General features: G+C 44.3%; 1 protein-coding gene across 3 annotated transcripts in view; it reads left to right on the forward strand.

Moving 5' to 3' along the window:
• ASTN2 (astrotactin 2) overlaps positions 1-21,533 on the forward strand; it is an 868,677-nt gene that overhangs the window by 842,751 nt on the left and 4,393 nt on the right. For all 3 annotated transcript variants that reach the window (XM_035015962.1, XM_035015963.1, XM_035015965.1), the window contains 2 exons: positions 8,152-8,252; positions 9,996-10,179. In XM_035015962.1, the coding sequence (XP_034871853.1) occupies positions 8,152-8,252; positions 9,996-10,179 (285 nt within the window). The remainder of the gene's footprint in view (positions 1-8,151; positions 8,253-9,995; positions 10,180-21,533) is intronic.

Here is a 21,533-nt window from a genome sequence, read left to right on the forward strand (position 1 = left end):
GTGTGTTACCATGTAGGTTACTCACTGAAAAAAGAGGAGGGGAAGGGGAAGGACAGACAAGAAGTAGAGAAGGAAGAGGGACAAGAACTGCTGCTAAAGCCAAGACCAGTGCCAACCTGAATTTCCCTTTCAAGAGAGGTCAAGGTCGCCTATTATACTTGATAGGTCAATGAATGAGCTCAAATGGACCATTTACCTAGTTTTGTATGTTAAAATCCTTTGGCATGTTCACTCCTCTAAGGCTTTCAGGGTGGGAAGTGTAAGGATTGTCACACTTTTGTGTTTTTTTCTTGGTAGGAGAAAATGGGATTTTCGTAGGTGGTTGGCATTCCCTGTAGGTTGCAGCTGACAAGGGGTCCAGATAGTCCTTGAATGCATATCCAAAGCTTAGTCCATTGTTTTAAAGAAGGAAGAAAGAACACACCTGAAGGAAATGTAAAGACAAGAATAAATTTTTATTAAAGTACCCCTAGCCCTGCATTCCATTTCTTGTTCACTTGACCCCATCTTCCTGCTCTTCTGCGAGCTCCTGGAAAGCAAGGACCACACTCTACTTAAGTGTTTCTGTCCAGTTAGCAGAGTGCTGGGCACCTAGTAGGTGTCCCACTGCTGCCAGGCGCATGGTGGAAGGAGCAGCTGTGACAACCATTCATTCCTCAGTTGGATATTGGAGATATGCTCGACACTTTAATTTTAAGTCAATTTCTATTTATTTCATTTTAAATGTCATTACTATAATCATTCATTTCTGAGTCCCAGTGGTGTTGGCACTATGACATTTACAGTAACATTCATATACCAGTGAATCTGGGGGGCTTTGACAGACAGAGCAGTGGGTGTCTGGTACTTATTCTAGATTGTTGCCTCTGCCTGAGCTTAGCACCAACGCTGGTTCCAGACTTGGCCTTCCCCCCAGAGCTCTCTCTGCTGGCTTCCCCCACTCCCCTGATTCTTTATCTGTTAGCTCATGCAGCCGGAGGAGTTGAAGGGAGGGCAAGTGGAGGGAGCTGATGTTTGAGGTCCAGCCAGAGACTGCCTCACCTTTGTCCCAGGTGCACCCTCCCAATCATGCCTCAGACCGGCTTGTTTTGAAAGTAGAAACCAGGATTGGAGTCCTTAGTACCATGGTGGTCTCTCCATGCTGGACACTGGAATTAAATATTTATGTTGGCAGAGAGCACGAGTTTCCGCCCAAGTTGGGAGATAAAAAGGTTGGTTTTGGTGCTGGGGAGTAGGTGGACTGCCCATAGAACAGAGCAGGGACCCACAGGAGCCCCTCCTTGTTCCTTCTAAGGTCTTACTTTGATAGTCCCGATGGCCAGCACCCTGCTGGGGAAAACTTTGGGCATCTTAATTCCGTCAGCCAGTTTGCACCAGTACCCTCATTTCGCAGGTTGGGAAACTGAGAGCAGAGCACAGTGGAACTTGCCCAGGGCCATGCTGCCTACTCAGTGGCAGAACCCAAATTGGAGTCCAGATCTTCAGCAAGCAGTTGTGACATGAGACCTGGGGTCAGGAGAGCTGTGTGATCTTGGGTAGGTCACCTGAACTCACTGAGCCATCTGAAAGACAGGAATGATTTCTAACCCTGGGATCAAATGAAATAATGTACACAAACGATTTTATGTGAAGTGCTGGCAAAACTTTAGCTCAGGGGTCTGCAAACTTCTCTCTAGAGGTCCAGATAGTAAATATTTTAGGCTCTCTGGGTCATATGGTCCTCTGTTGCAGCTACTCAGCTGTACCACTGTAGTGTGAAAGCATCCACAGAAAATAGGTTTTAAGAAAATGAGTGTGGCTGAGCTCCATTAAACCTTATTTACAGAAACATGCGGCAGGCCAGATTTGGCCATGGGCCGTGGTTTGCTGACCCTGGCTGGAGATGCTTGGAAGTTGTTAGAGTTACTGTTGATGACGTAATAAATGACCCCCAAATTGAGTGGCTTAAAACAAACTATTTGATTACGCTAATGGATTCTCTGGGTCAGGCACTGAGACAGGGTACAGCAGACTTGGCTGTCTTTACTTCATGAAGTCTGGAGCGTCGGCTGCGGGATGAATGACCTGACTGCTTGGGCTGAAATTACCTGAAGGTTCTTTTACTTACCCAGCGGGGGCCTGGGCTTGGATGACCTGAACACCAGGACTGCTGATGTGCCTGCTGTAGCCTCTCCCTCCCTGTGGCCTGGCTTGCTTACCGCAGGGTGGCCTCGGCATAGCTGGAGGTCTTGCATGGAGGCTCAGGGTTCCGAGCGAGTATGTTTCAGCGAGCAAGGTAGAAGTTGCATAGCCTTTTACGATCCAGAATCAAAAGTTGCACAGCATCCCTTCTGCCATGCTCTATTAGTCAAAACATTCCCGAAGCCACCAGCATTCAAGGTGAAAGGACATAGAACCCCCACATCTCAATGAGAGCGATGCTAAAGAATTGGGGGGAGGGGGCTCACTTTTAAAACCATTATAGAAGAGATTAATAATTTAAACACACACATCAAATAGTGATGAATGATTACTTAGCACTTACCGTGTGCCAGGCAGTACTTTATTCCTTCAACGTCCCTTTGAAGGAGGTAATATTATCACCCACACTTTATTTTGTTTTATTTTTATTATCACCCACATTTTAAAGACAAGATACACTGAAGAACAGAGACGTTAATTAACTTGCGCAAGGTCAAAAAGAGTAGGTTGTACAACCAACATTTGAATTCAAGTAGTCACGCTCCAAAATCTGCTCTAACCATGACACACCCTGCTTTATTTTGATCACGAAAATGAGAATGCTGTTTCTGCTACGAGAGCAGAGCCGGATTAAGAACCTGAGACTTTGGACTGCCTGCCAATAATCTTTAGTCTTCCTGCCAGTAATTGCTTAAAAACACTGCATACCTACTCTGGGTCCAAACTGTTCTGTGCATTTTGAGTAGTCCAAGGGAAGAGGTATGACGTCCAGTTTCATTCATAAGAAACCTAAAATGTGGGTGAGGGGATTGAATTCTGATTTAATTCTCACAACCTGATGAGATGGAGCCTTTGTCCCATTTTATAGATAAGGAAACTAAGGCCCATGGTTAAGTCACTATTTGCCCAGTAGCTGATAGAGTCTAGCTAGATTCAAGGCCAGAGCAGTTTGATGTGCAATCCCATGCTCCTTGCCATAGACTGCAATGGAGAAAGATCTGGAATGAATAATACCAACTCTTTCAGGGGAAAAAAAAAATCTTCAGTCCCTAACATGTCAGATCTAGCCTGTCCTTAGAGGTGATACTGGCTTAGTTTTCTCACTGCAGAGAGAGGAGACAGAGACCCAGAGAAGGGCAGATAGGTGTCCCTGGCCATCCAGCTGTTGAGATGTAGAGCTGGAGCTGGGACTCCGTGTTTTTCCCACCATGCTGACTGCCGCATTGTGATGGGAATGGCAGGGAGAGGAGTGATGGTAGGTGGGGTGTCGGGCAGTGGGGTGGGGGTGTGTGGGGGGTTTGAGCTAACGGGAAGTTGTTTGCCAAAGCTGTGTGGGGGGAAGGAGCATTTTACAAGACCAGGGCCTCTGGCCTGGAAACATCTGTTTCCCTTCAAGTTAGCGAGGAGACTTTTGCCTCCCCAGAATGCCTAAATCATGTGGCGGCTGGGGAAGAGCAGGCGTTGGTCTGGAGACTTCAAACACATTCTCCTGTACTCTCGGGGACCTGGGCCTGATGTGGGCCTCTGGGGCTCTATCCCTGCTCTTACCCCCTGTCAGATCCGTGAGAAGCTCTCACCGCCAATTAACTTCTCAGTTTCCTTCTCTCACCCCTGCTGCGAGGGGGTCTGGGGGTCTTGGATGGGACCAACAACAGCTTCCTCTCCACCCGCTCTCCTCTGATTTCCACTAGGACAACTTCTTCTGGATGTCTAGCGGGTGGGGGTGGGAGGTGGGGGAGGGGTCAGAGCCTTGTGCAGTGTCATAATAACAATACTATTGATAATAATACCTACAACTGTCTCTCATTGAGTATTTGTGCATGCCAGGCATCATAGGGAGCACTTACCCACACCTCTCTTTATTCCGACAACGACCCTATACAGTGGATTTTAATATCATACTTCCTATTTTACAGGTGAGTAAAAGGGCCTCACACAGTCAATAAATGGGGAGCCAGAATTTAAAACCAAATTGCCTGATTACAGGTTCATGCTTTTAGCCATTCTGTCACTCTATCTCTTACAATGACTCTTCAAGCAAATCCCCTTTTGTTCATTTCACAGATGGAGAAGTGGATTTCCAGACAAGGGAACTACTCTTCATAGTTGATTGAATCATTCATTCAGTCTTTCATTCCTTCTGGAAAGTACTTGCCGAGCATTGCGTGATTTAGGTGTCTGAGCACCAGATGTAGGTGGGTGGATAGAGATGGGCCGAGCCAGATTCTGATCCTGAAGATACGTACTCACAGGGACAAGAGAGAAGCATATGAGCACTGACCCAGGCATGCAATATGTATGGTCACAGGGCACCGTGGGCAGAGAAAGGTTTACTAGAGGAGACGAGGTTTGACTGATGCTCCAAGGACAAGGTAGGAAGGGTCAAGTGGAGAAGGGGAAGGATGAGCCAGACAGAGGGTGTAGCATGTGCAAAGGCCAAGAGGTAGAATCCATGTTCTGGAACCATTAGCAGTTGGATATGGTTCTACTATGAAACAGAGTAGGAAGCAGACTGGTAAAACAGGCTGGGTGTGTGGCCAATGTTAATTTGAGGTTCAGTGATACAGTACTGTCTGACGAGTGAAGATCAAGGAGCTGCACTGGGAGCCTATAGGAAGGAGTTTGGATTTAGTCCTGAGGGTGATGAAGAAACAGAAAAATACTTTGCATTTGTGTAGTCAGTCCCAAGGCACTTGCCCCCACATTGAAATTGCAGTACACTAAAGCCATATTGCTTTAGACATCCAGGATCTCATAGGCCACAATCTGTGGAAAACCTGGGACATGAACTCAGTTTTTTTTTTTTTTAATTGAAGCATAGCTGACGCACTATATTAAATTAGTTTTAGGTGTATGACATAGTGATTCAATAACTGTCTACATTGTGCTGTGCTCACCACAGGTGTAGCTACCGTCTGTCGCCATGCAAGGCTATTATGATACCATCGACTATATTCCCTATGCTGTACCTTTCACCCCCCACCCCGACCTACTCATAACTGGAAGGCTGTACCTCTTACTTCCCATCACCCATTTTGCTTATCCCCTTACACCCCACCCCTCTGCCAACCACCATTTTGTTCTATGTACTTACGTGTGTTTCTGTTTGTTTCAGACACCTTGGCCAGTATTCTTTCCCCTAAAACAAAGTCGGAGGAAGATTAAATAGCAAGGGTTTGAGCCTGGAGCTTCAGGTTCCTAAAGAGCCCATCCCACTACATACTTGGAGCCATCTCTTTTGTAATAAAAGTATCCGATAGGTGCAGTGGGACCTAAATCAGCCACTTGTACCATAAGCAGGGTGGTGTATAGAAGGAGCACTGGGGGAGGAGTCAGAAAAGCCAGTGTCTACTCTGAACTTCTTAAGAATCTTTCCTCTCTGCGCCTCCATTTCCCTACCTGTAAATAAGGATATGGAGTTTGGTGCTGGCTCAGGGGTTCTAGTTCGAATTATCAGTGGATCTCAGCCTGCTTCAGTGGGCAAAGAGAAGATGGAAGAACTGAGCAGAAGATAGCTGGCACCCTTCTTGAATCCCCTGAGGAACACCGAGGTCTGCCTGTGCCCTCTCTCAGTCTCTCTCTGTTCCCACTTTTCACTCTGCTCTATGGGTGTGTCCCTGTGTCTGCTTCTCAGTCTCTGCTCCCCTCCTGCTTCTCCACATTAGGGGCCTCCAGTTTCTTCCCCTCACAAAAAGCCCCTCCAAGCCCTGCCTGGTCCCCTAACAGCTTTCAGATGTGTCTCTGGAACAGTTCTACAATTACAGCTGGGACGGGCAGAAAGCGCTTGGCCTTGTGACTTTTGACCCAAGCCTGTGAGGTTGACATCTTCCTCTTTTTCCACCCCTCCGCCCACACTGGCAGGGTGGCCTGAGGCCTCCTCCATCCCGAAGCCTCCACTGACACGTTTGGTTACTCTAATAACACAAATAGAAGCCACCTTTTAGGGAGCAAAGATTGAGCCAGGCCTGCTCCATTGTTGTATCATTGAGTCTTGGTCCCAAACTTGTGAGAGATGGAGAATTTCACCCTACTTACAGAGGCTGAGGCCCAGAGAATACTCAGCCAGCAGTTGGGGAAAGCAAGGATTCTATCCAGGTTTTATAACTTAGAAGCCTAAGACTGCTTCTTCCCCAGCATGCTGTTATTCTTGCTGCTTGGCTAAGCAGAGAGGTGACCCTACACCCTCTTGGTAGAGGAAATGTATTGCAGAAGTACCATGAAAACATAAGTGGCCAATGGGAAAGTAGTGTTTAAAAAAATTTTCCAACTTCTCATGTTTTGAGGCTAATTCACATATTCCATTCACTACATCCTTCCATGTTTCCCTCAGTTGAAATGCATCTCCTCTTCTCCAAGAAAGCATTTTTTTTTAATGTGCACTCTTGTGCAAATAAGTGCTGTTTACATGGTCTTTATAAAAATCTGCAGCTTACAAGCCACTTCTCACGTATCACTCTATGTAATCTTTGAGACAGTCATGCATTATCTCTACAAGTATCCCCATTTTGTTGAGGTAGAAATGATTAAGAAATGAGATGTGATGTGCTCAGATATTTACCGAGTGCCTACTATATATACCCAGTACTGGTAAATGCCAGGAGATTGTTGTACTCAAGCCGTGAAGTATACACCCTCTGGGAGCTGCAGGCTGGGGTTTGGATCTTGCCTCTACCACATTCTAGATGGGTTGCTGTGAGGGTGGTAACACCCAGTACTGTCCTTACCTCCCTACTCTGCCACTTGCTTATTCTCACATCCTGGATTTTCTTTGTGATCTTATTTCTAACCCCTCTGCAAGGCTTTTTGATCACAACTCCCCCTGTGTAGCACTTAGAGATGCCTGAAGCAGAGAGATGAAGTAAGCACAGAGAAGTGAAGTGACTCAACCAAGGTCACAGAGAAAGGGAGTAGAATAGAGTGTGAACCCAAGCCTGGCCATCTCCAAGACCAGGCTCCTTCCTCTGTCACCCCTGCTTCTCTTGACCAAAACGGTACTGGATGTAGTAAGCACTAGAATTGAGCCCCACTCACAATGCTGAGATACAGCAGGGGGAGAGAACACCCACATCACAGTGCTGTTGTTCTTCTACCAAAGGCAGAAGCCAAAAACCCCAGAAAGCAGATGAATAGATTAGTTTCCTTCTGAAGATGGGGCCAACATAGCCCATGTTTAGGCCTCTTAAGACATATATTTTAGGTATAGGCCAGCACTCCAAGCCAGCTAATGAAAGACAAAAGGTGGAATTAGATTTGACAGTGTGGTTAAGTGTATAATCTTTGGATTGAGGCAGACCTAAGTTCTGGTCCCCTGTTGCTACTTACTTAATATGTAATAAGAGGTGAATTACTTGACCTCTTTGGAACCAATGTCCTTATTGGTAAAATGCAATCACAGTATATGAATAAAATAACTCATACAGTATATGAATAAAATAACTCCTGGCACACAGTTAATGCTCAGGAAGTGTTCATTAAATGGATGAATGAAAGAACATGTAAATGAGCATGTCCAGCCAAGCCAGATAGCATTGGGGTTCAGACTGCTCTGTCCCCAAGTAATTGTGAGACCATGGAAACATACAAAATCAAAGTCTCAGTTTCCTTATTGGAGAAGTGCAGATGATCATAATCCCTGCCTTCCAGGCTTGCCTACTTGTAAAATAAGAGTAAATGCAGTAAACATTGGGGTGCACATGCCCCTTTGGATCACTACATTTTTATCTTTGGGGGAAAAAAAAAAAGAGAGAGAGAGTGAGAGTAAATGCAAAGTGCCCGGCAGTCAATTGGTGCCCAATAATGCTTTATTGTTGCTGTTTTTTTTTTTTTCCCAAATCTTTTCTCTCGCAGCCTAAGCATCCCTGAATTGTTTTGGCCACTGCTCCTTTACTATGATTTTGTGTTGCACCTTACCACTTCCCGGGCCTTCTCTGAAGTCACAACCCCGTGCCCTGTTTTCTTGTTATGCTGCAGGTTCACTTTGTATGCTGTGGATACACGAGGGAGGCACTCAGAGCTCAGCACAGTGACCCTGAGAACGGCCTGTCCGCTGGTGGATGACAACAAGGCAGAAGGTAGGTGACCCATTTCTTCCCTTCCCAGGTCACTCCCATATTTTCTCTAAGTTCTACACCCAGTCACTAACCACTACCCCTTTCCTGCCTCATACACCTCTTGGCACCGAAAGAAGAAAGTGAAGGGACTAAGGGGACAGGAGGAACATGGAGCTAAATTAATCAAAGCCATGAAGGAAATTGAGATGGACCAGCAATATCTTAGCCAGTTGAAAGACTTGCTCCTCTTTCATAGCGTTTGTCTATGTTCTGAGGTAGAGGCAAGGAATGGTAGAGAGTTAGAGCCCCATGACTATATCGTGCCCCTTAGCCTAAGCTTCTTAGAGACCAATCACTTTTTCCACTTCAGTCTATGGTAGAACTGGCATATTAGTGACAGTAGAAGACCACTCCACCACTAAGCCCATGGTAGATAGCATTAGCTCATCATAGCATGCATCTCCATCTAGCCCAGGGATGGCCTCAGAATCCTCAGCATAGAGCTACAGTCAGTGACTATTGATGAGAGGTAGCATGCAGGATTAAACCTTTCTGCTGCTCCTGGCCCATGAAGTTATAAACATCAGGCAAAGTACCTGAAAAAAAAAAAAAATAGAACCAACCAATTAGATCCACCATGTACTTAGTTCTTAGCCAACCTGTAGATATAGTTTCTACATCAGGACCGGCAAAAATGCGGTGATAGATTGTGAGTCCTGATGGTTCACTTCAAGTTGAGCAGATGTTTTCTAAGAGCACTGGTGTACAAGCAATGCAGAAGAGACATGTTCTTCACCTTTCAGGAATTCACGTTCTAGTCTCTTTCTCTCTCAAGAGAGAGAGACTGACATTTCTACAAATGGCTCAATAATACATGCTTTGCATCTTATCAGACAAGAGGAGATAGTCCTCCTATTGAGGAGCTATCACGTCTCAGAGGTGAGGGGATGTGAGATGGTTTCCTGGTCATTTATTATCATCATAATCATCATCATTATTATTATTTTAAAACAACACATGCATGTAGTTAAAAAAAAGAAAAACCAGAGTGGAAATACTGCAAAGTAAATGCTCTTCCCATCCTAAACTCGAGTCTCCCAGATTCTTCTAGAGGCAATCGCTGTTAGCAATGACTTGGGGATGTACATACATTTTGATTAGAGTCTTCACAGGTGAAAGAATGGGCCTTCCATTCAAGGGAGCAACCCATGATGACTCTAAGTTACATCAATTAATTACTAGGAATGACTGAAGGAGTAGAAATTGCCATGAATTACCATGGATTTTCTTTGAAAGACTTTTTAATGGAGACCTATTAGACCTGATCACAGAACTGTGTTGGAAATATTACAGAGGGGAGACAGAAATAGAGTGTTGAGATGAGCCCAAGACGGTTGATTTAAGCCTCTACACTTGTTTGGAATTTTATGTTAAATCATGGGTACCAAATGTATGTTAATAATGAAGCTTGCAAATTATGAGCACTAACTTTGTGCCAGGCCCTGTGTTGAGTACTTTACATTCACTGTTTAATTTTGTCCTCCCAGCACATCTCCAAAATAGACCTCATTATTTTCAGCTGATAGAGAGGAAAACTGAACCCACCTAGTCAATGATGTTCAGGAGGGAATTAAGGTCTGTCTGTCCTCGGATACTGCACATGTGAATTCCAGCATGAGTGTGCCTTTCTTGCTGCAAGGCATGTTTCCATCCTCACTTTTTCCTGCTGTCCAGTGATCTGTGCCTGCACTTCTCCCCCTTCAGAGATAGCAGACAAGATCTACAATCTGTACAATGGGTACACAAGTGGCAAGGAGCAGCAGACTGCCTACAACACGCTGATGGAAGTCTCAGCCTCAATGCTGTTCCGAGTCCAGCATCACTACAACTCTCACTATGAGAAGTTTGGCGACTTTGTCTGGAGAAGTGAGGATGAGCTGGGGCCCAGGTATGAAGGGGTGTGTGAGTATGAGTGGAGTGGTCTTGCTTCTATCTGATTTTACTGGACCCCTTCTTCCATAGGCTGAGAATGGGCTTTCTCAAATAAATAAGGGTGTCATCCACCTTAGTCATGTCAGGGTTAGAGATGGAAAATGGGCAGGGAGAATGATAGAATCTCAGAATTTTAGCTTCTTGGACTCCTGGAATGTCAGAAAAGAGAGAGACATCAGCGCTCTTTCCCTCAATCACTCCCCTCACCTACCTTCCATCTTCGGTGTTAGAGACAAGAACTTTGGACTCCTGGAGGAGATGTGTCCTAAGCAGGATCATGGAAGGGTATAGTGGCAGGGTCATGGCCCCAAATCTAGGGCTCTTCCCACTCTTTCATAAGAAATCTTTTTCTTTCTTTTCTAGGGGCACCTGGGTGGCTCAGTCGGTTAAGGGTCTGACTCTTAATTTCAGCTCAGGTCATGACCTCAGGATCATGAGATCAAGCCCTGTATCAGGCTCTGCACTGGGCATGGAGCCAACTTGAGATTCTTTTCCTCCCTCTTCCTCTGCCCCACCCCCCGACACACTCTCTCTTTCCCTTTCTGAAAAAAAAAAAAGAAAAAAAAAAGAAAGAAAGAACTCTGAGGTTTTCTAGAATGAAGTCCATTAGTGACCGTGACTAAATACATTCCTAAATCCAATGTGTATTAAGACATGATTTTTATCACCAGCTGTGACTGTACCAAGCATTGTACTAGGCACCAGGGAGGATTCAAACATAACTAAGACACCGTCACTGTCTTCTGAAGCTTCATAAAGTAGTGTATGAAATGTGGCTGTGTTTCATGCCTTACACCTAACCACATTCATTCATTCATTCATTCATTCATTCATTCATCACTTACTTAGTAGTGCCTCTTACCAGTTGGTTGTTGACCATTCAGTGACAAAAAGGGAGAAGCCCACTGTTGGAGGTAATTAAACAAGCACTGCAAGGAATAGGAATAATAAGTATAATGACAACAGAATAGGGCCCTCTGGGGAGGCAAGCCATAGACATCTGGTCTAGGTAACCCAGGGAAGCCTTCGCCAGGGCTGAGACCGAGGGCCACAGAATGAATAGGGGTCAGACAAGAAGAAGGACAGGAGGATTGGAGTGTTTGGGGCAGAGTGTTGAGCTGGGGGAATCCACAGAGGAGATAATGTTACATTAGGGCAGGGTTTCCTTCAAATTTTCATCATTTGTCTGCCGCTTTTATGATTTTTGACGTATCACCATACCCTAAGCACTTTTTATTTTTGGTATTTCTTAGATTCACTTCTCATTGAAAATCTATTTGAAAACACTGTTGTTTTTTTTATAAAGGGAAAATTAGCACCATCTACCTTTAATGGAAAATTAATTGTAAACATTTGATACAATGGAAGGGAAACAAACGGACAAAACCAGAAAGCAATGCTCTTCATTTTTTTTTTTTTAAGATTTTTATTTATTTGAGAGAGAATGAGAGACAGAGAGCACGAGAGGGAGGAAGGTCAGAGGAAGAAGCAGACTCCCCGCCGAGCAGGGAGCCCGACGCGGGACTCGATCCCGGGACTCCAGGATCATGACCTGAGCCGAAGGCAATCACTTAACCAACTGAGCCACCCAGGCACCCCAGAAAGCAATGCTCTTCGATCCTAGTAGAGCCTGAGCCGCTCAGCGGGGAGCCTGCTTCTCCCTCTCCCTCTGCCTGCCGCTTCCCCTGCTTGTGCTCTCTCCCTCTCTCTGTCAAATAAATAAATAAAATCTTTAAAAAAACAAAAAGATTAGCAAGTGTTAGAGAAGTACTGAAGACACAGTCTCAAACTGAGACTTTTCTTTTTTAAAGAAATCCGGAGGAGGGGAAGAGAATGAAAAAGAGAATCTGACTGCCTTTCCCAGCGTGGTTCATTGTTGTTTAACGCTGGGTCTGTGATCGTCTGGAGCACCACCTAAAATCCTTTCTCCTGCCCCTGGGGAACTCCTTCTACACTTTGGTAAACACTGGGTAGAGGAATTGAAGAATTTCCCTGTAGTTGGAGCAAAGTATGTGACAGCAGGAGTGGTAAGGGATAAGGGGAAGGTCAGCAGGGGCCAGTCCTGAATGCCCTGTAAGTAGGGTTAAAGAGTTAGGATTATCTCCCTAGAGTAAGGGGAAGCTTTTCAAGTGTTTTTCACAAGAGGGTGATATTGGCAGATCTGAAGGGGGAGAAAGATCCCTCTGACCGCAGTTGGAAGTTTAGACGGTCGGTCGAGAGGAGTCAAGACAGGAGGGAGGTGGTGAGGCCCTTGGGGCCGATCTTTTAATAACCCAGGGGAGATGGCGTTCTGCAGTAGGATGGCACTGATAGCATTGGAGAGAATCACCTGACTTCCTGAAGAAGTACTTTTTAAAGCACTCTGTGCTTTAAAAAGCTTTAAAATTTCCCTGTAAACTGGGCAAAGTAGGGTATTCTCATTTTGTGGATGATAAGGAATTGGAGGCCCCATGAGGTTAAATGAGCTGCCCATAGTTGCACAGTTTGATAAGGAGGCTGGTTCTGCCCTGAGGACTCACCCTGAGCCCTTAGAACACTTGGAATATCCCTGCAAGGATTTGAGGCCCCCAAGGGAACAGACAAGAGCTTGGTCAGGGATAAAAAAGATCTCTCCCTGCAACAGACCTTATCTGCCCATTGGGTCCTGGACTGTAACTTTTCCTCTTTCACATGAAAGGAAGCTTCTTTAGATAAAAGCTAAAAGAGGGCAGACAGGCAGAAGCACAGAGCCCCAGATGAAAGCCACTATGTGAGTCATCTGGGCTGCCATCTTGCCCATGGATAGGGAAAGGCATCCCACTTTATTGGGCTTTCCCACAGGGCTCAGAGAGTTTGGGTGGAAGCTAAACCAGAACTCCACTCCTGACTTTGTCTTTATAGCCTTCTGGGTTCCTTTATGACCTTCCAGGACATAAATCTTCTGGAAAGGCTGCCTGGCCTCCCACAGAGGCAGGACAACCCACTTGGTAATGGACTGTGATAACCCACTAACCTCTGGCCAACCCCTCAGCAGTCACTGTCTGCCAGCCCCGATTGGTGTCACCCAGTTTCCTCCCTCCTCAATCTTTCTAGTCTCTGGAGGGGATATGAGATTCCATCCCACACTGGCATGTCAGCAGGAATCAAGATAGCTGCATCCTAGTCTATCCTAACACTACTAATGAACTCACTGTGCAACCTTGGGCTCTGGCTCTCTCTGGCCCTCAGTCTCCTCTATATCTATAAAATGATCAGGATGAACTAGGGCAGTGGTACTCTTTCTTTTTAGCAGTGGAATTTTTTTTTTTCTGAATAGATCTTACGTAGAGCCCTAGGTCTTAACTAGAATGCTACTTTCTCAGAGAATCCTCTAAAATTTCTACCTGTTCTCTCAATCACACCTTCATGTTTTAATTTTTTGCATCATTCCTACTAGTTTCAGTATCTCATGTTGCTTTTGTGTTTACTGTTGTGTTTCTCTCTTTTACACTATGATGTCAACTTCTGTGTACTTAATGATTCTTTATGTTCTAGTCACTCTTGTAAGTGGGTGCTAAATAATTACTTGTTAAATAACTGGATAATGGGATGAGTGAATTTGTGGCTCAGATGGTTGCATAGTTTTTCTGGTAGAAGCTAGAGAGGGTGGCCTGGAGTCCCACCTGCTGGGTCTCTATTTCAAATCCTCTTTGCCCTAATCCCAAGGGACTCTTAGGTCTCTCTGAGCTCTTAAAGATCTGTAGGTCACAGTTGGAAACAATTGAATTCCATGAACTCTAAGGTCTTTCCAGCTCAAAAATAGCAATCAAAAAATGCATTGTCCTGGGCACCTGGGTGGCTCAGTTGGTTGAGCGACTGCCTCCGGCTCAGGTCATGATCCTGGAGTCCTGGGATCGAGTCCCACATCGGGCTCCCTGCTCAGCAGAGAGTCTGCTTCTCCCCCTGACCCTCCCCCCTCTCATGCTCTCTCTCTCTCTATCTCATTCTCTCTCTCAAATAAATAAAATCTTTAAAAAAAAATGCATTGTCCTTGCAAATATTAAGAGACCCAAGGAGACCACATTTCATTAATTTATTTATTCATTGATTCTTTTCATGTGCTTACTATATGCCAGGTTCTGTGCTATGGGCTGGTAATGTATGAATGAAGAAGACAGATCCTGCCTTTACAAGGAGCAGCACCTAGTGAGGAAAAGTCTGTAGGCAGTTGCAGTGAAACATGTTATAAGAAGCATGCTATAAAAAGGAGGGTGGGAAGTTTGTTTTCCAGTAGTGCTTCTCCAGTTTGAATGTGCATGAGAATCCCCTGAGAGCCTTGCTAAAATTCAAATTGACTTAGTGGCTTAGGATGGGCCTGAGATTCTGCATTTCTCATAAGCTCTCAGGTGATGCCCATGTTGCTGGTCCCTATAGCACATTTAGAGTGACAAGGTTCGAGATTGGAATAGTTGGCACAGCTATCCAGACCTGGACCTCAAAGGAGGATCCATGGAGAAGAAAGCAAAATCTATGCCTAGCATCAAAGAATGAATGGGAGTCCTCCAAGCAGATGGGGGAGGATATTCTCATCCGAAGGAACAACCTGTGCAAAGATGAGTGTTGGGGTGGGTAGTTAAGAGGATATACTTGAGTCAAGAAGTACAAATCTCATTGGGACAGAGAGTTCAAGGTGAGAGGGGAAAACAAAACAAAAAAAAACAAGGCTGGGAGTTCAGCAGAGGGCAGATCATGATGGCTCTTGTGAGTTCTGTTGAGGAGTTTGTTCTTTCTCCCAAGAGCCAGGTAAAGATTTTAAACAGGAGCAGTTTGGGTAAATGTGCTATGACTCTGTAAGGTTCACAAGTATGCATGGTTTCAAAGTGTAAAGGAGAGAGAGTGAGACACTGCCCTGGAGCCAGGGACCTTGGGTTCCTGTCCTAGGTTTGCCATCTACTTACTGTGTGACCTTGGACAAATTCCATTGCCATTCTGGACCCAATTTGTAACATTAGAGGGCTGGACTCCAAAGTCCCTTCCAGCTGGGGAGTCAGGGAACCCAGAAAGCCCTGAAGGTCATAAAGACCAGAGAACAGGCACATCCTGATTGTCCTTTCCCCTCCAGTCCAGCATGTCCTGATTCTCAGGGACCGAGGGTGGCCAGGGTGTTAAGAGCTCTTCCCAGGAGGACTCATACCATGGGATGAACTCTATTAGGATTCTCTTGGCCTCTAATCAGCAAACCCCAAAATGTTCTGTACTTCTCCCTGTATCTGTAGTCACATACCCCCATAAAATTTAGTTATAAAAAGACATCGTTTACGTCTGCCTAATGAGTCTGTCAGGCCAGTGTCCTCCAGAGCCTGGTTCCCCGTGGCAGCCACAGGTACCAGAAACAGCTGCTCAGAGAAGACCTGCTGATACCCAGCTGTCCCAGCCATACGGTTCCTATTAGGAGACCTGAGAAGCTGAGCTCATAGGTGGCTAAGGACCAGAATTTGCTTCAGTCAGAACACCCTTGACTACTCTTGGGCTTCTCGATCCTCTCAGCTACATTTGGCTGATGATAGAGTAGGAAGAAGAGAGCAAGCACTGAAGAGTTTTGTTTCAGTGAATTCATCTCTCTGAACTGGTATTAGTATATTTACTATCTCAGCCTCTCTTGCTTCCATGGCAGACATTGCTAATAGATCACAGATCATCACAGGCTTGGTTTAGCCTGGAATTTTTCTCAACATAGCAAGACAAGAAGCCTTTCCTATCTGAGAAGAGTTGGCACATCCTATGAACTGTATCCATATCCTATACTGTATGCGTAGTGGAAGTAAGCAAATTGGATGTCCCTGTACATTCTTTCAGTTCAAGATTATATTAGCTCTTTCCTTAACTATCATGGATTAAGTCTTTTGGAATTTCTAGGATATTGGGAACAAAAGCAAACTTAGGCTTCTAGGGCCATATTCCTATGGATCTCAGATGCACTTTTAATTTTTATGCATATTTTGACATTTCTGAAATCAGGATGGATAGTGCACAATGGATGTGCACATTAGTGTTAACATTCTTCTTTTCTCAAAAGGCTACTATTAAATCAGTGGCATTTCCTATAACTTATAACTTAAAAATACAAACAAAACACAGTATGACTTTGAACAAATGCCCCATGGATCAGTGTTCCCACTGATAGTATAACAAGGTTGGCTGCTATCCTGACGTCTGCATCAGTTCCACAATGAAATCGCTGTGTTAGTTGAGACTCTGTCATACTTACCATCAGGTAAGGAATGAATTCTTGGGAAGGTCTTATGTTTTCTTGTGAGAATAAGGAGAAGACAAAATGTAAATATTTTCACTGTTTATCTTACAAGTCACATTTCAAACCTGGTGTTGAAGATACATATCCAGATGGCCGTATTTGAGCTGCTGGATTTCTGTTTTGTGGGAGTAGTCCAAGGCTAGATTTGATGTGGATTTATTCTGAAAATAACCCCAGTGAACTACTGGGAAGCCCCAACTATAGTTGTGTATATATATAGTGTGCTTTCCAGATATCAATGCAGGTATGACATGGATATGCACATGAATAGGGACTCTGATAGAGACTTAAGGATATGCCTGTGTCTATAGCCACAGCCCTATTTCCATCAACTCTGCTGTGTTCAATAAATATATACACTATATTCTTTTTTAAAAAATTTTTCATTGTTATATTAATCACCATACATTACATCATTAGTTTTTGATGTAGTGTTCCATGATTCATTGTTTGTGCATAGCACCCAGTGCTCCATGCAGAACGTGCCCTCCTCAATACCCATCACCAGGCTAACCCATCCTCCCACTCCCCTCCCCTCTAGAACTCTCAGTTTGTTTTTCAGAGTCCATCGTCTCTCATGGTTCATCACCCCCTCCTATACACTATATTCTGTTATCTGCCTGTTTACACTTTTTTTTTTTAAGATTTTATTTATTTGCGAGAGAGAGAATGAAAGACAGAGAGCATGAGAGGGAGGAGGGTCAGAGGGAGAAGCAGACTCCCTGCTGAGCAGGGAGCCTGACGTGGGACTCGATCCCGGGACTCCGGGATCAAGACCTGAGCCGAGGGCAGTCGCTTAACCAACTGAGCCACCCAGGCGCCCCTCTGCCTGTTTACACTTAACAAGTCTTTTCTCATGGATGCATAAGTAGGTATGTTATCTGGTAGGGCCCTTTATCCATGCAATTATATGAATGGATCATATGTTAATTGAGTCTTCTATTAAAGACCAACTAGGTTTCTTCCAAATGCTTTGCTCTTATAAACAAATCTATATAAATGTTTTGCCCACTTGCTAGATTATTTCCCTAGGTCCACATCAGTGCTCTTAACACCATTTCATACCCTTTATCAATTCCTGCTAGAGAATTACTGGATTTGGAAAGCTAGGGACTGAGAATTTCCTCAGTTCAAGTCAATTTACCCTTATTAGTTCCTTCTTCTTGTACAACCAGGAGCTGGACAACAGGAAGACTCTACACTGTCCAAGAAGCAGGTGGGAGATATTAGTTGATACCTATTATGGGCCCAGTCATTTATATGTCATTTCATCTCCTGAACCACCTATTTTGAACATTAAGCAACAGAGAATCAGTTACAATTGAGTAAATTGTTTAAGGTTACACAGCTAGTAACTATCAGAGGCCGAATTCAAAATAACCTCAAAAATGCAAAATTCAAACCAATATCCTGTCCATTATAACACATCGCATCTCAAGATTTGTACACAACTAAGGCAGAATATATGTATCACAACAGAGAAATAAAAGACTTCAGCAGCAAAAGGAAAAAGATGACTTATGATAGCTGGGGAGATCTGGAAGACTTCCTGAAGATGACATTTCAGCATGACTTTGAAACATGGGTAGAACCTCTCACATCAGGAACTCCATGCCTTGGCAGTTATGTCACATCAGGTGCTGTTGTGAAGTGCTCATCAGGTGCCCATCCGATGGTATTTCTCTGTGAACAAAGCCCCTAATGTCTTTTAGATTAAAAACAAAAACAACAAAAATCTTTTCCAATTTCTACTACTATTAGACTCTGCTATGGTCTGAATGTTGTATCCCCCAAAATTCATAGGTCCAAAATCTAATGTACCAGGTAGTAGTATTAAGAGATGGGGCCTTTGAGAGGTGACTAGGTCATGAGACTGGATCCCTTATGAATGGGATCAGTGCTCTTATAAAAGAGGCAACCAGAGAGATCCTTTGCCCCTTCCACCATGTGAAGGAACAGCAAGAAAGTACCATATATGAACCAGGAAGCTAGCTTTCACCAGCCACTGCACCACATCTTCCAGTGCCGTGATCCTGGACTTCCCAGCCTTCAGAACTGTGAGAATTAAATCTATATTGTTTATAAGCTACCCAGTCTGTGGTATTTTGTTACAGAAGCCCAAACAGACTAAGAATCCTTTCTAAAACATACTTGATTTGATCATCTCCAATGAAGGAAGCCCATTGGAGATACGGAAGGATCCAGTCTATATTTAGAGGAGCCTAGTTTTAAGTTTTTTCTTATATTGAGTCAAAATTTGCCTTCTGTTAATTTTAGAGTGACATCATCAATAACACTGGGGTGCCTTGCAACAGAGATCTAGATGCTATTCTCACACTGTTAACCCTGGTCAAATCATATGACCAGCCTGAGGCTCACTTTTACTATCTAAAGACTGGGACTGAAGTAGGCACTCTGGAATTGTGGCAAGGAGTATATTTAGTTTCAGCTCCCCCCCACAACCCCCAGTCTTCATTTATTAGAACAACGTAACCATTTGCCTGAGTATCCCCCTTAGTGGATACATTCCATTCCTGCTTTCCACACTTCCTCCTAAGACTTGTTTTTTTTTTTTTTTTTAATTTTATTATGTTATGTTAGTCACCATACAATACATCATTAGTTTTTGATGTAGTGATCCACGATCCATTGTTTTCGTATAACACCCAGTGCTCCATGCAGTACGTGCCCTCCTTAATACCCATCACCGGGCTAACCAGTCCCCCCTCCCCCCTCCCCTCTAAAACCCTGTTTGTTTCTCAGGTCCAGAGTCTCTCATGGTTCATCTCTCCCTCCAATTCCCCCCCCCCATTTTTCCCTTCCTTCTCCTAATGTCCTCCATGTTATTCCTTATGTTCCACAAATAAGTGAAACCATATGATAATTGATTTTCTCTGCTTGACTTATTTCACTTAGCATAATCTCCTCCAGTCCCATCCATGTTGATGTAAAAGTTGGGTATTCATCTTTCCTGATGGCTGAGTAATATTCCATTGTATGTATGGACCACATCTTCTTTATCCATTCATCTGTTGAAGGGCATCTCAGCTCTTTCCACAGTTTGGCTATTGCGGACATTGCTGCTATGAACATTGGGGTGCATATGGCCCTTCTTTTCACTACATCTGTGTCTTTGGGGTAAATACCCAGGAGTGCAATTGCTGGGTCATAGGGTAGCTCTATTTTAAAATTTTTGAGGAACCTTCACACTGTTTTCCAAAGTGGCTGTACCAACTTGCATTCCCACCAACAGTGTAAGAGGGTTCCCCTTTCTCCACAACCTCTCCAACATTTGTTGTTTCTTTCCCTATCCATTTTTGCCATTCTAACTGGTGTAAGGTGGTATCTCAGTGTGGTTTTGATTTGGGTTTCCCTGATGGCTAATGATGATGAACATTTTTTCATGTGTCTGTTAGCCATTTGTATGTCTTCTTCAGAGAAGTGTCTTTTCATCTCTTCTGCCCACTTTTTGACTTGATTATTTGTTTTTTGGGTGTTGAGTTTGAGAAGTTCTTTATAGATTTTGGATACCAGCCCTTTATCTGTAGTGTCATTTGCAGATATCTTCTCCCATTCTGTGGGTTGCCTCTTTGTTTTGTTGACTGTTTCCTTTGCTGTGCAGAAGGTTTTTATCTTGATGAAGTACCAAAAGTTCATTTTTGCTTTTGTTTCACTAGCTTTTGGAGATGTATCTTGAAAGAAGTTGCTGTGGCCGATGTCAAAGAGGTTACTGCCTAAGACTTGCTTTTGAGACAACCTTCAGCATCATGATCTGGCTACGGTTTGCACATGTCCCTCTTACCAGAAGTGCCTGGGGTTCTCCAGATGTGACCTGACCAGGGCAACATGAGTGAAGTCATTCTTTCTCTTAATCTGCCCTATCTACTTCTGGAGGTTGTGTCCCATTTTTGTGCAATCACGTCATGCCCTCGACTCTCATTAAATTTGAGGTCAGCTAACACAGAGACACTTAAGCTTGCTCAAGGAGATAAGGAGGAGGGAGAGAGGCCAATAGGAATGTTTCTTTACTGCCTCTTTTTTTCTCCTCCATTCCAAGGCCGCCTTAGAAATTAGGTCTCTATCCACTAACTGTGTCAACAGCTGATTGGGTAATGATGCTGGGAATAGAATGGTCGGTCAAAGGTTCTATAGTTCCCGGAGAAGTGGCATCAGAACTCAGCCCCTGACTCCTCCACAAGCCATTCCTGTCTCAGTCTCGCCAGCTAATACAACCATAAATTAATGTGCGGTGGCTCCTTCACCTCTGGCTTCCTATCCCAGCAGGTCTGGTCCTGTCTCCAATGAGGAAGATTTCATTTCCGGTATTAGAGAAAAGTGGTCACTCTGACCTACGATTCCCTCTCCAGGGAAAGCTTGGACCATGCCTGGCCTTTGATTTATGCATCTCCATTGCCTACAAATTTATTACCCAGCACTCTCGCCTTCGGTCCCTCACTCCCTCCTCCTCCTCTCTGGCCTTTAAGCACCCCCAACCCTTCTCTTCATGGCGTCACCTTCTGACTTCTCCTGTCTTTGTTGGCTAAATGCAAGCCAAGGTCTGAGGCAGTGTGTGCGCTGGAAAATGAACTGGGATAGTTAAGTGAACTGACACTGGTTTAGTGACTATTGTGTACAAACTTCTGTGCTCAATGTCTAGGGCATTGAGCCTTTCAGCCTTACAACAGCCCTACAGCCTTTCAGCCTTACAACAGCCCTACAAAATAAGCATCTCTAATCCCATTTTACAAATGGGCAAATAGACTTACAGAGAAGTGACTTCCATGATGGGCTCTGAAGCCTGTGTCCTTTCTACTGCAGTATGCTACTTTGAATCTTGGCTAACATTTACTGAGAGTAAGCAAATTACTCAAGTTATCTCTCCCCAAAACACTGCTATTACTTCCATTTTACTGATGCTGTAACTAAGAGCAGCATCGAAGAACTTGCTGGTGATCCACATAGCTATTAAGTTACAGAGCTAGGATTTGAATCTGTGATTCTAGGGCCAGGTATTTCAATTCAGCTCTGTACAATCAGGA

This window comes from Mirounga leonina, unplaced genomic scaffold, assembly GCF_011800145.1.
Source record: "Mirounga leonina isolate KUSES-001 unplaced genomic scaffold, KU_Mleo_1.0 Mir_170, whole genome shotgun sequence".
Taxonomy (NCBI): Eukaryota; Metazoa; Chordata; class Mammalia; order Carnivora; family Phocidae; genus Mirounga; species Mirounga leonina.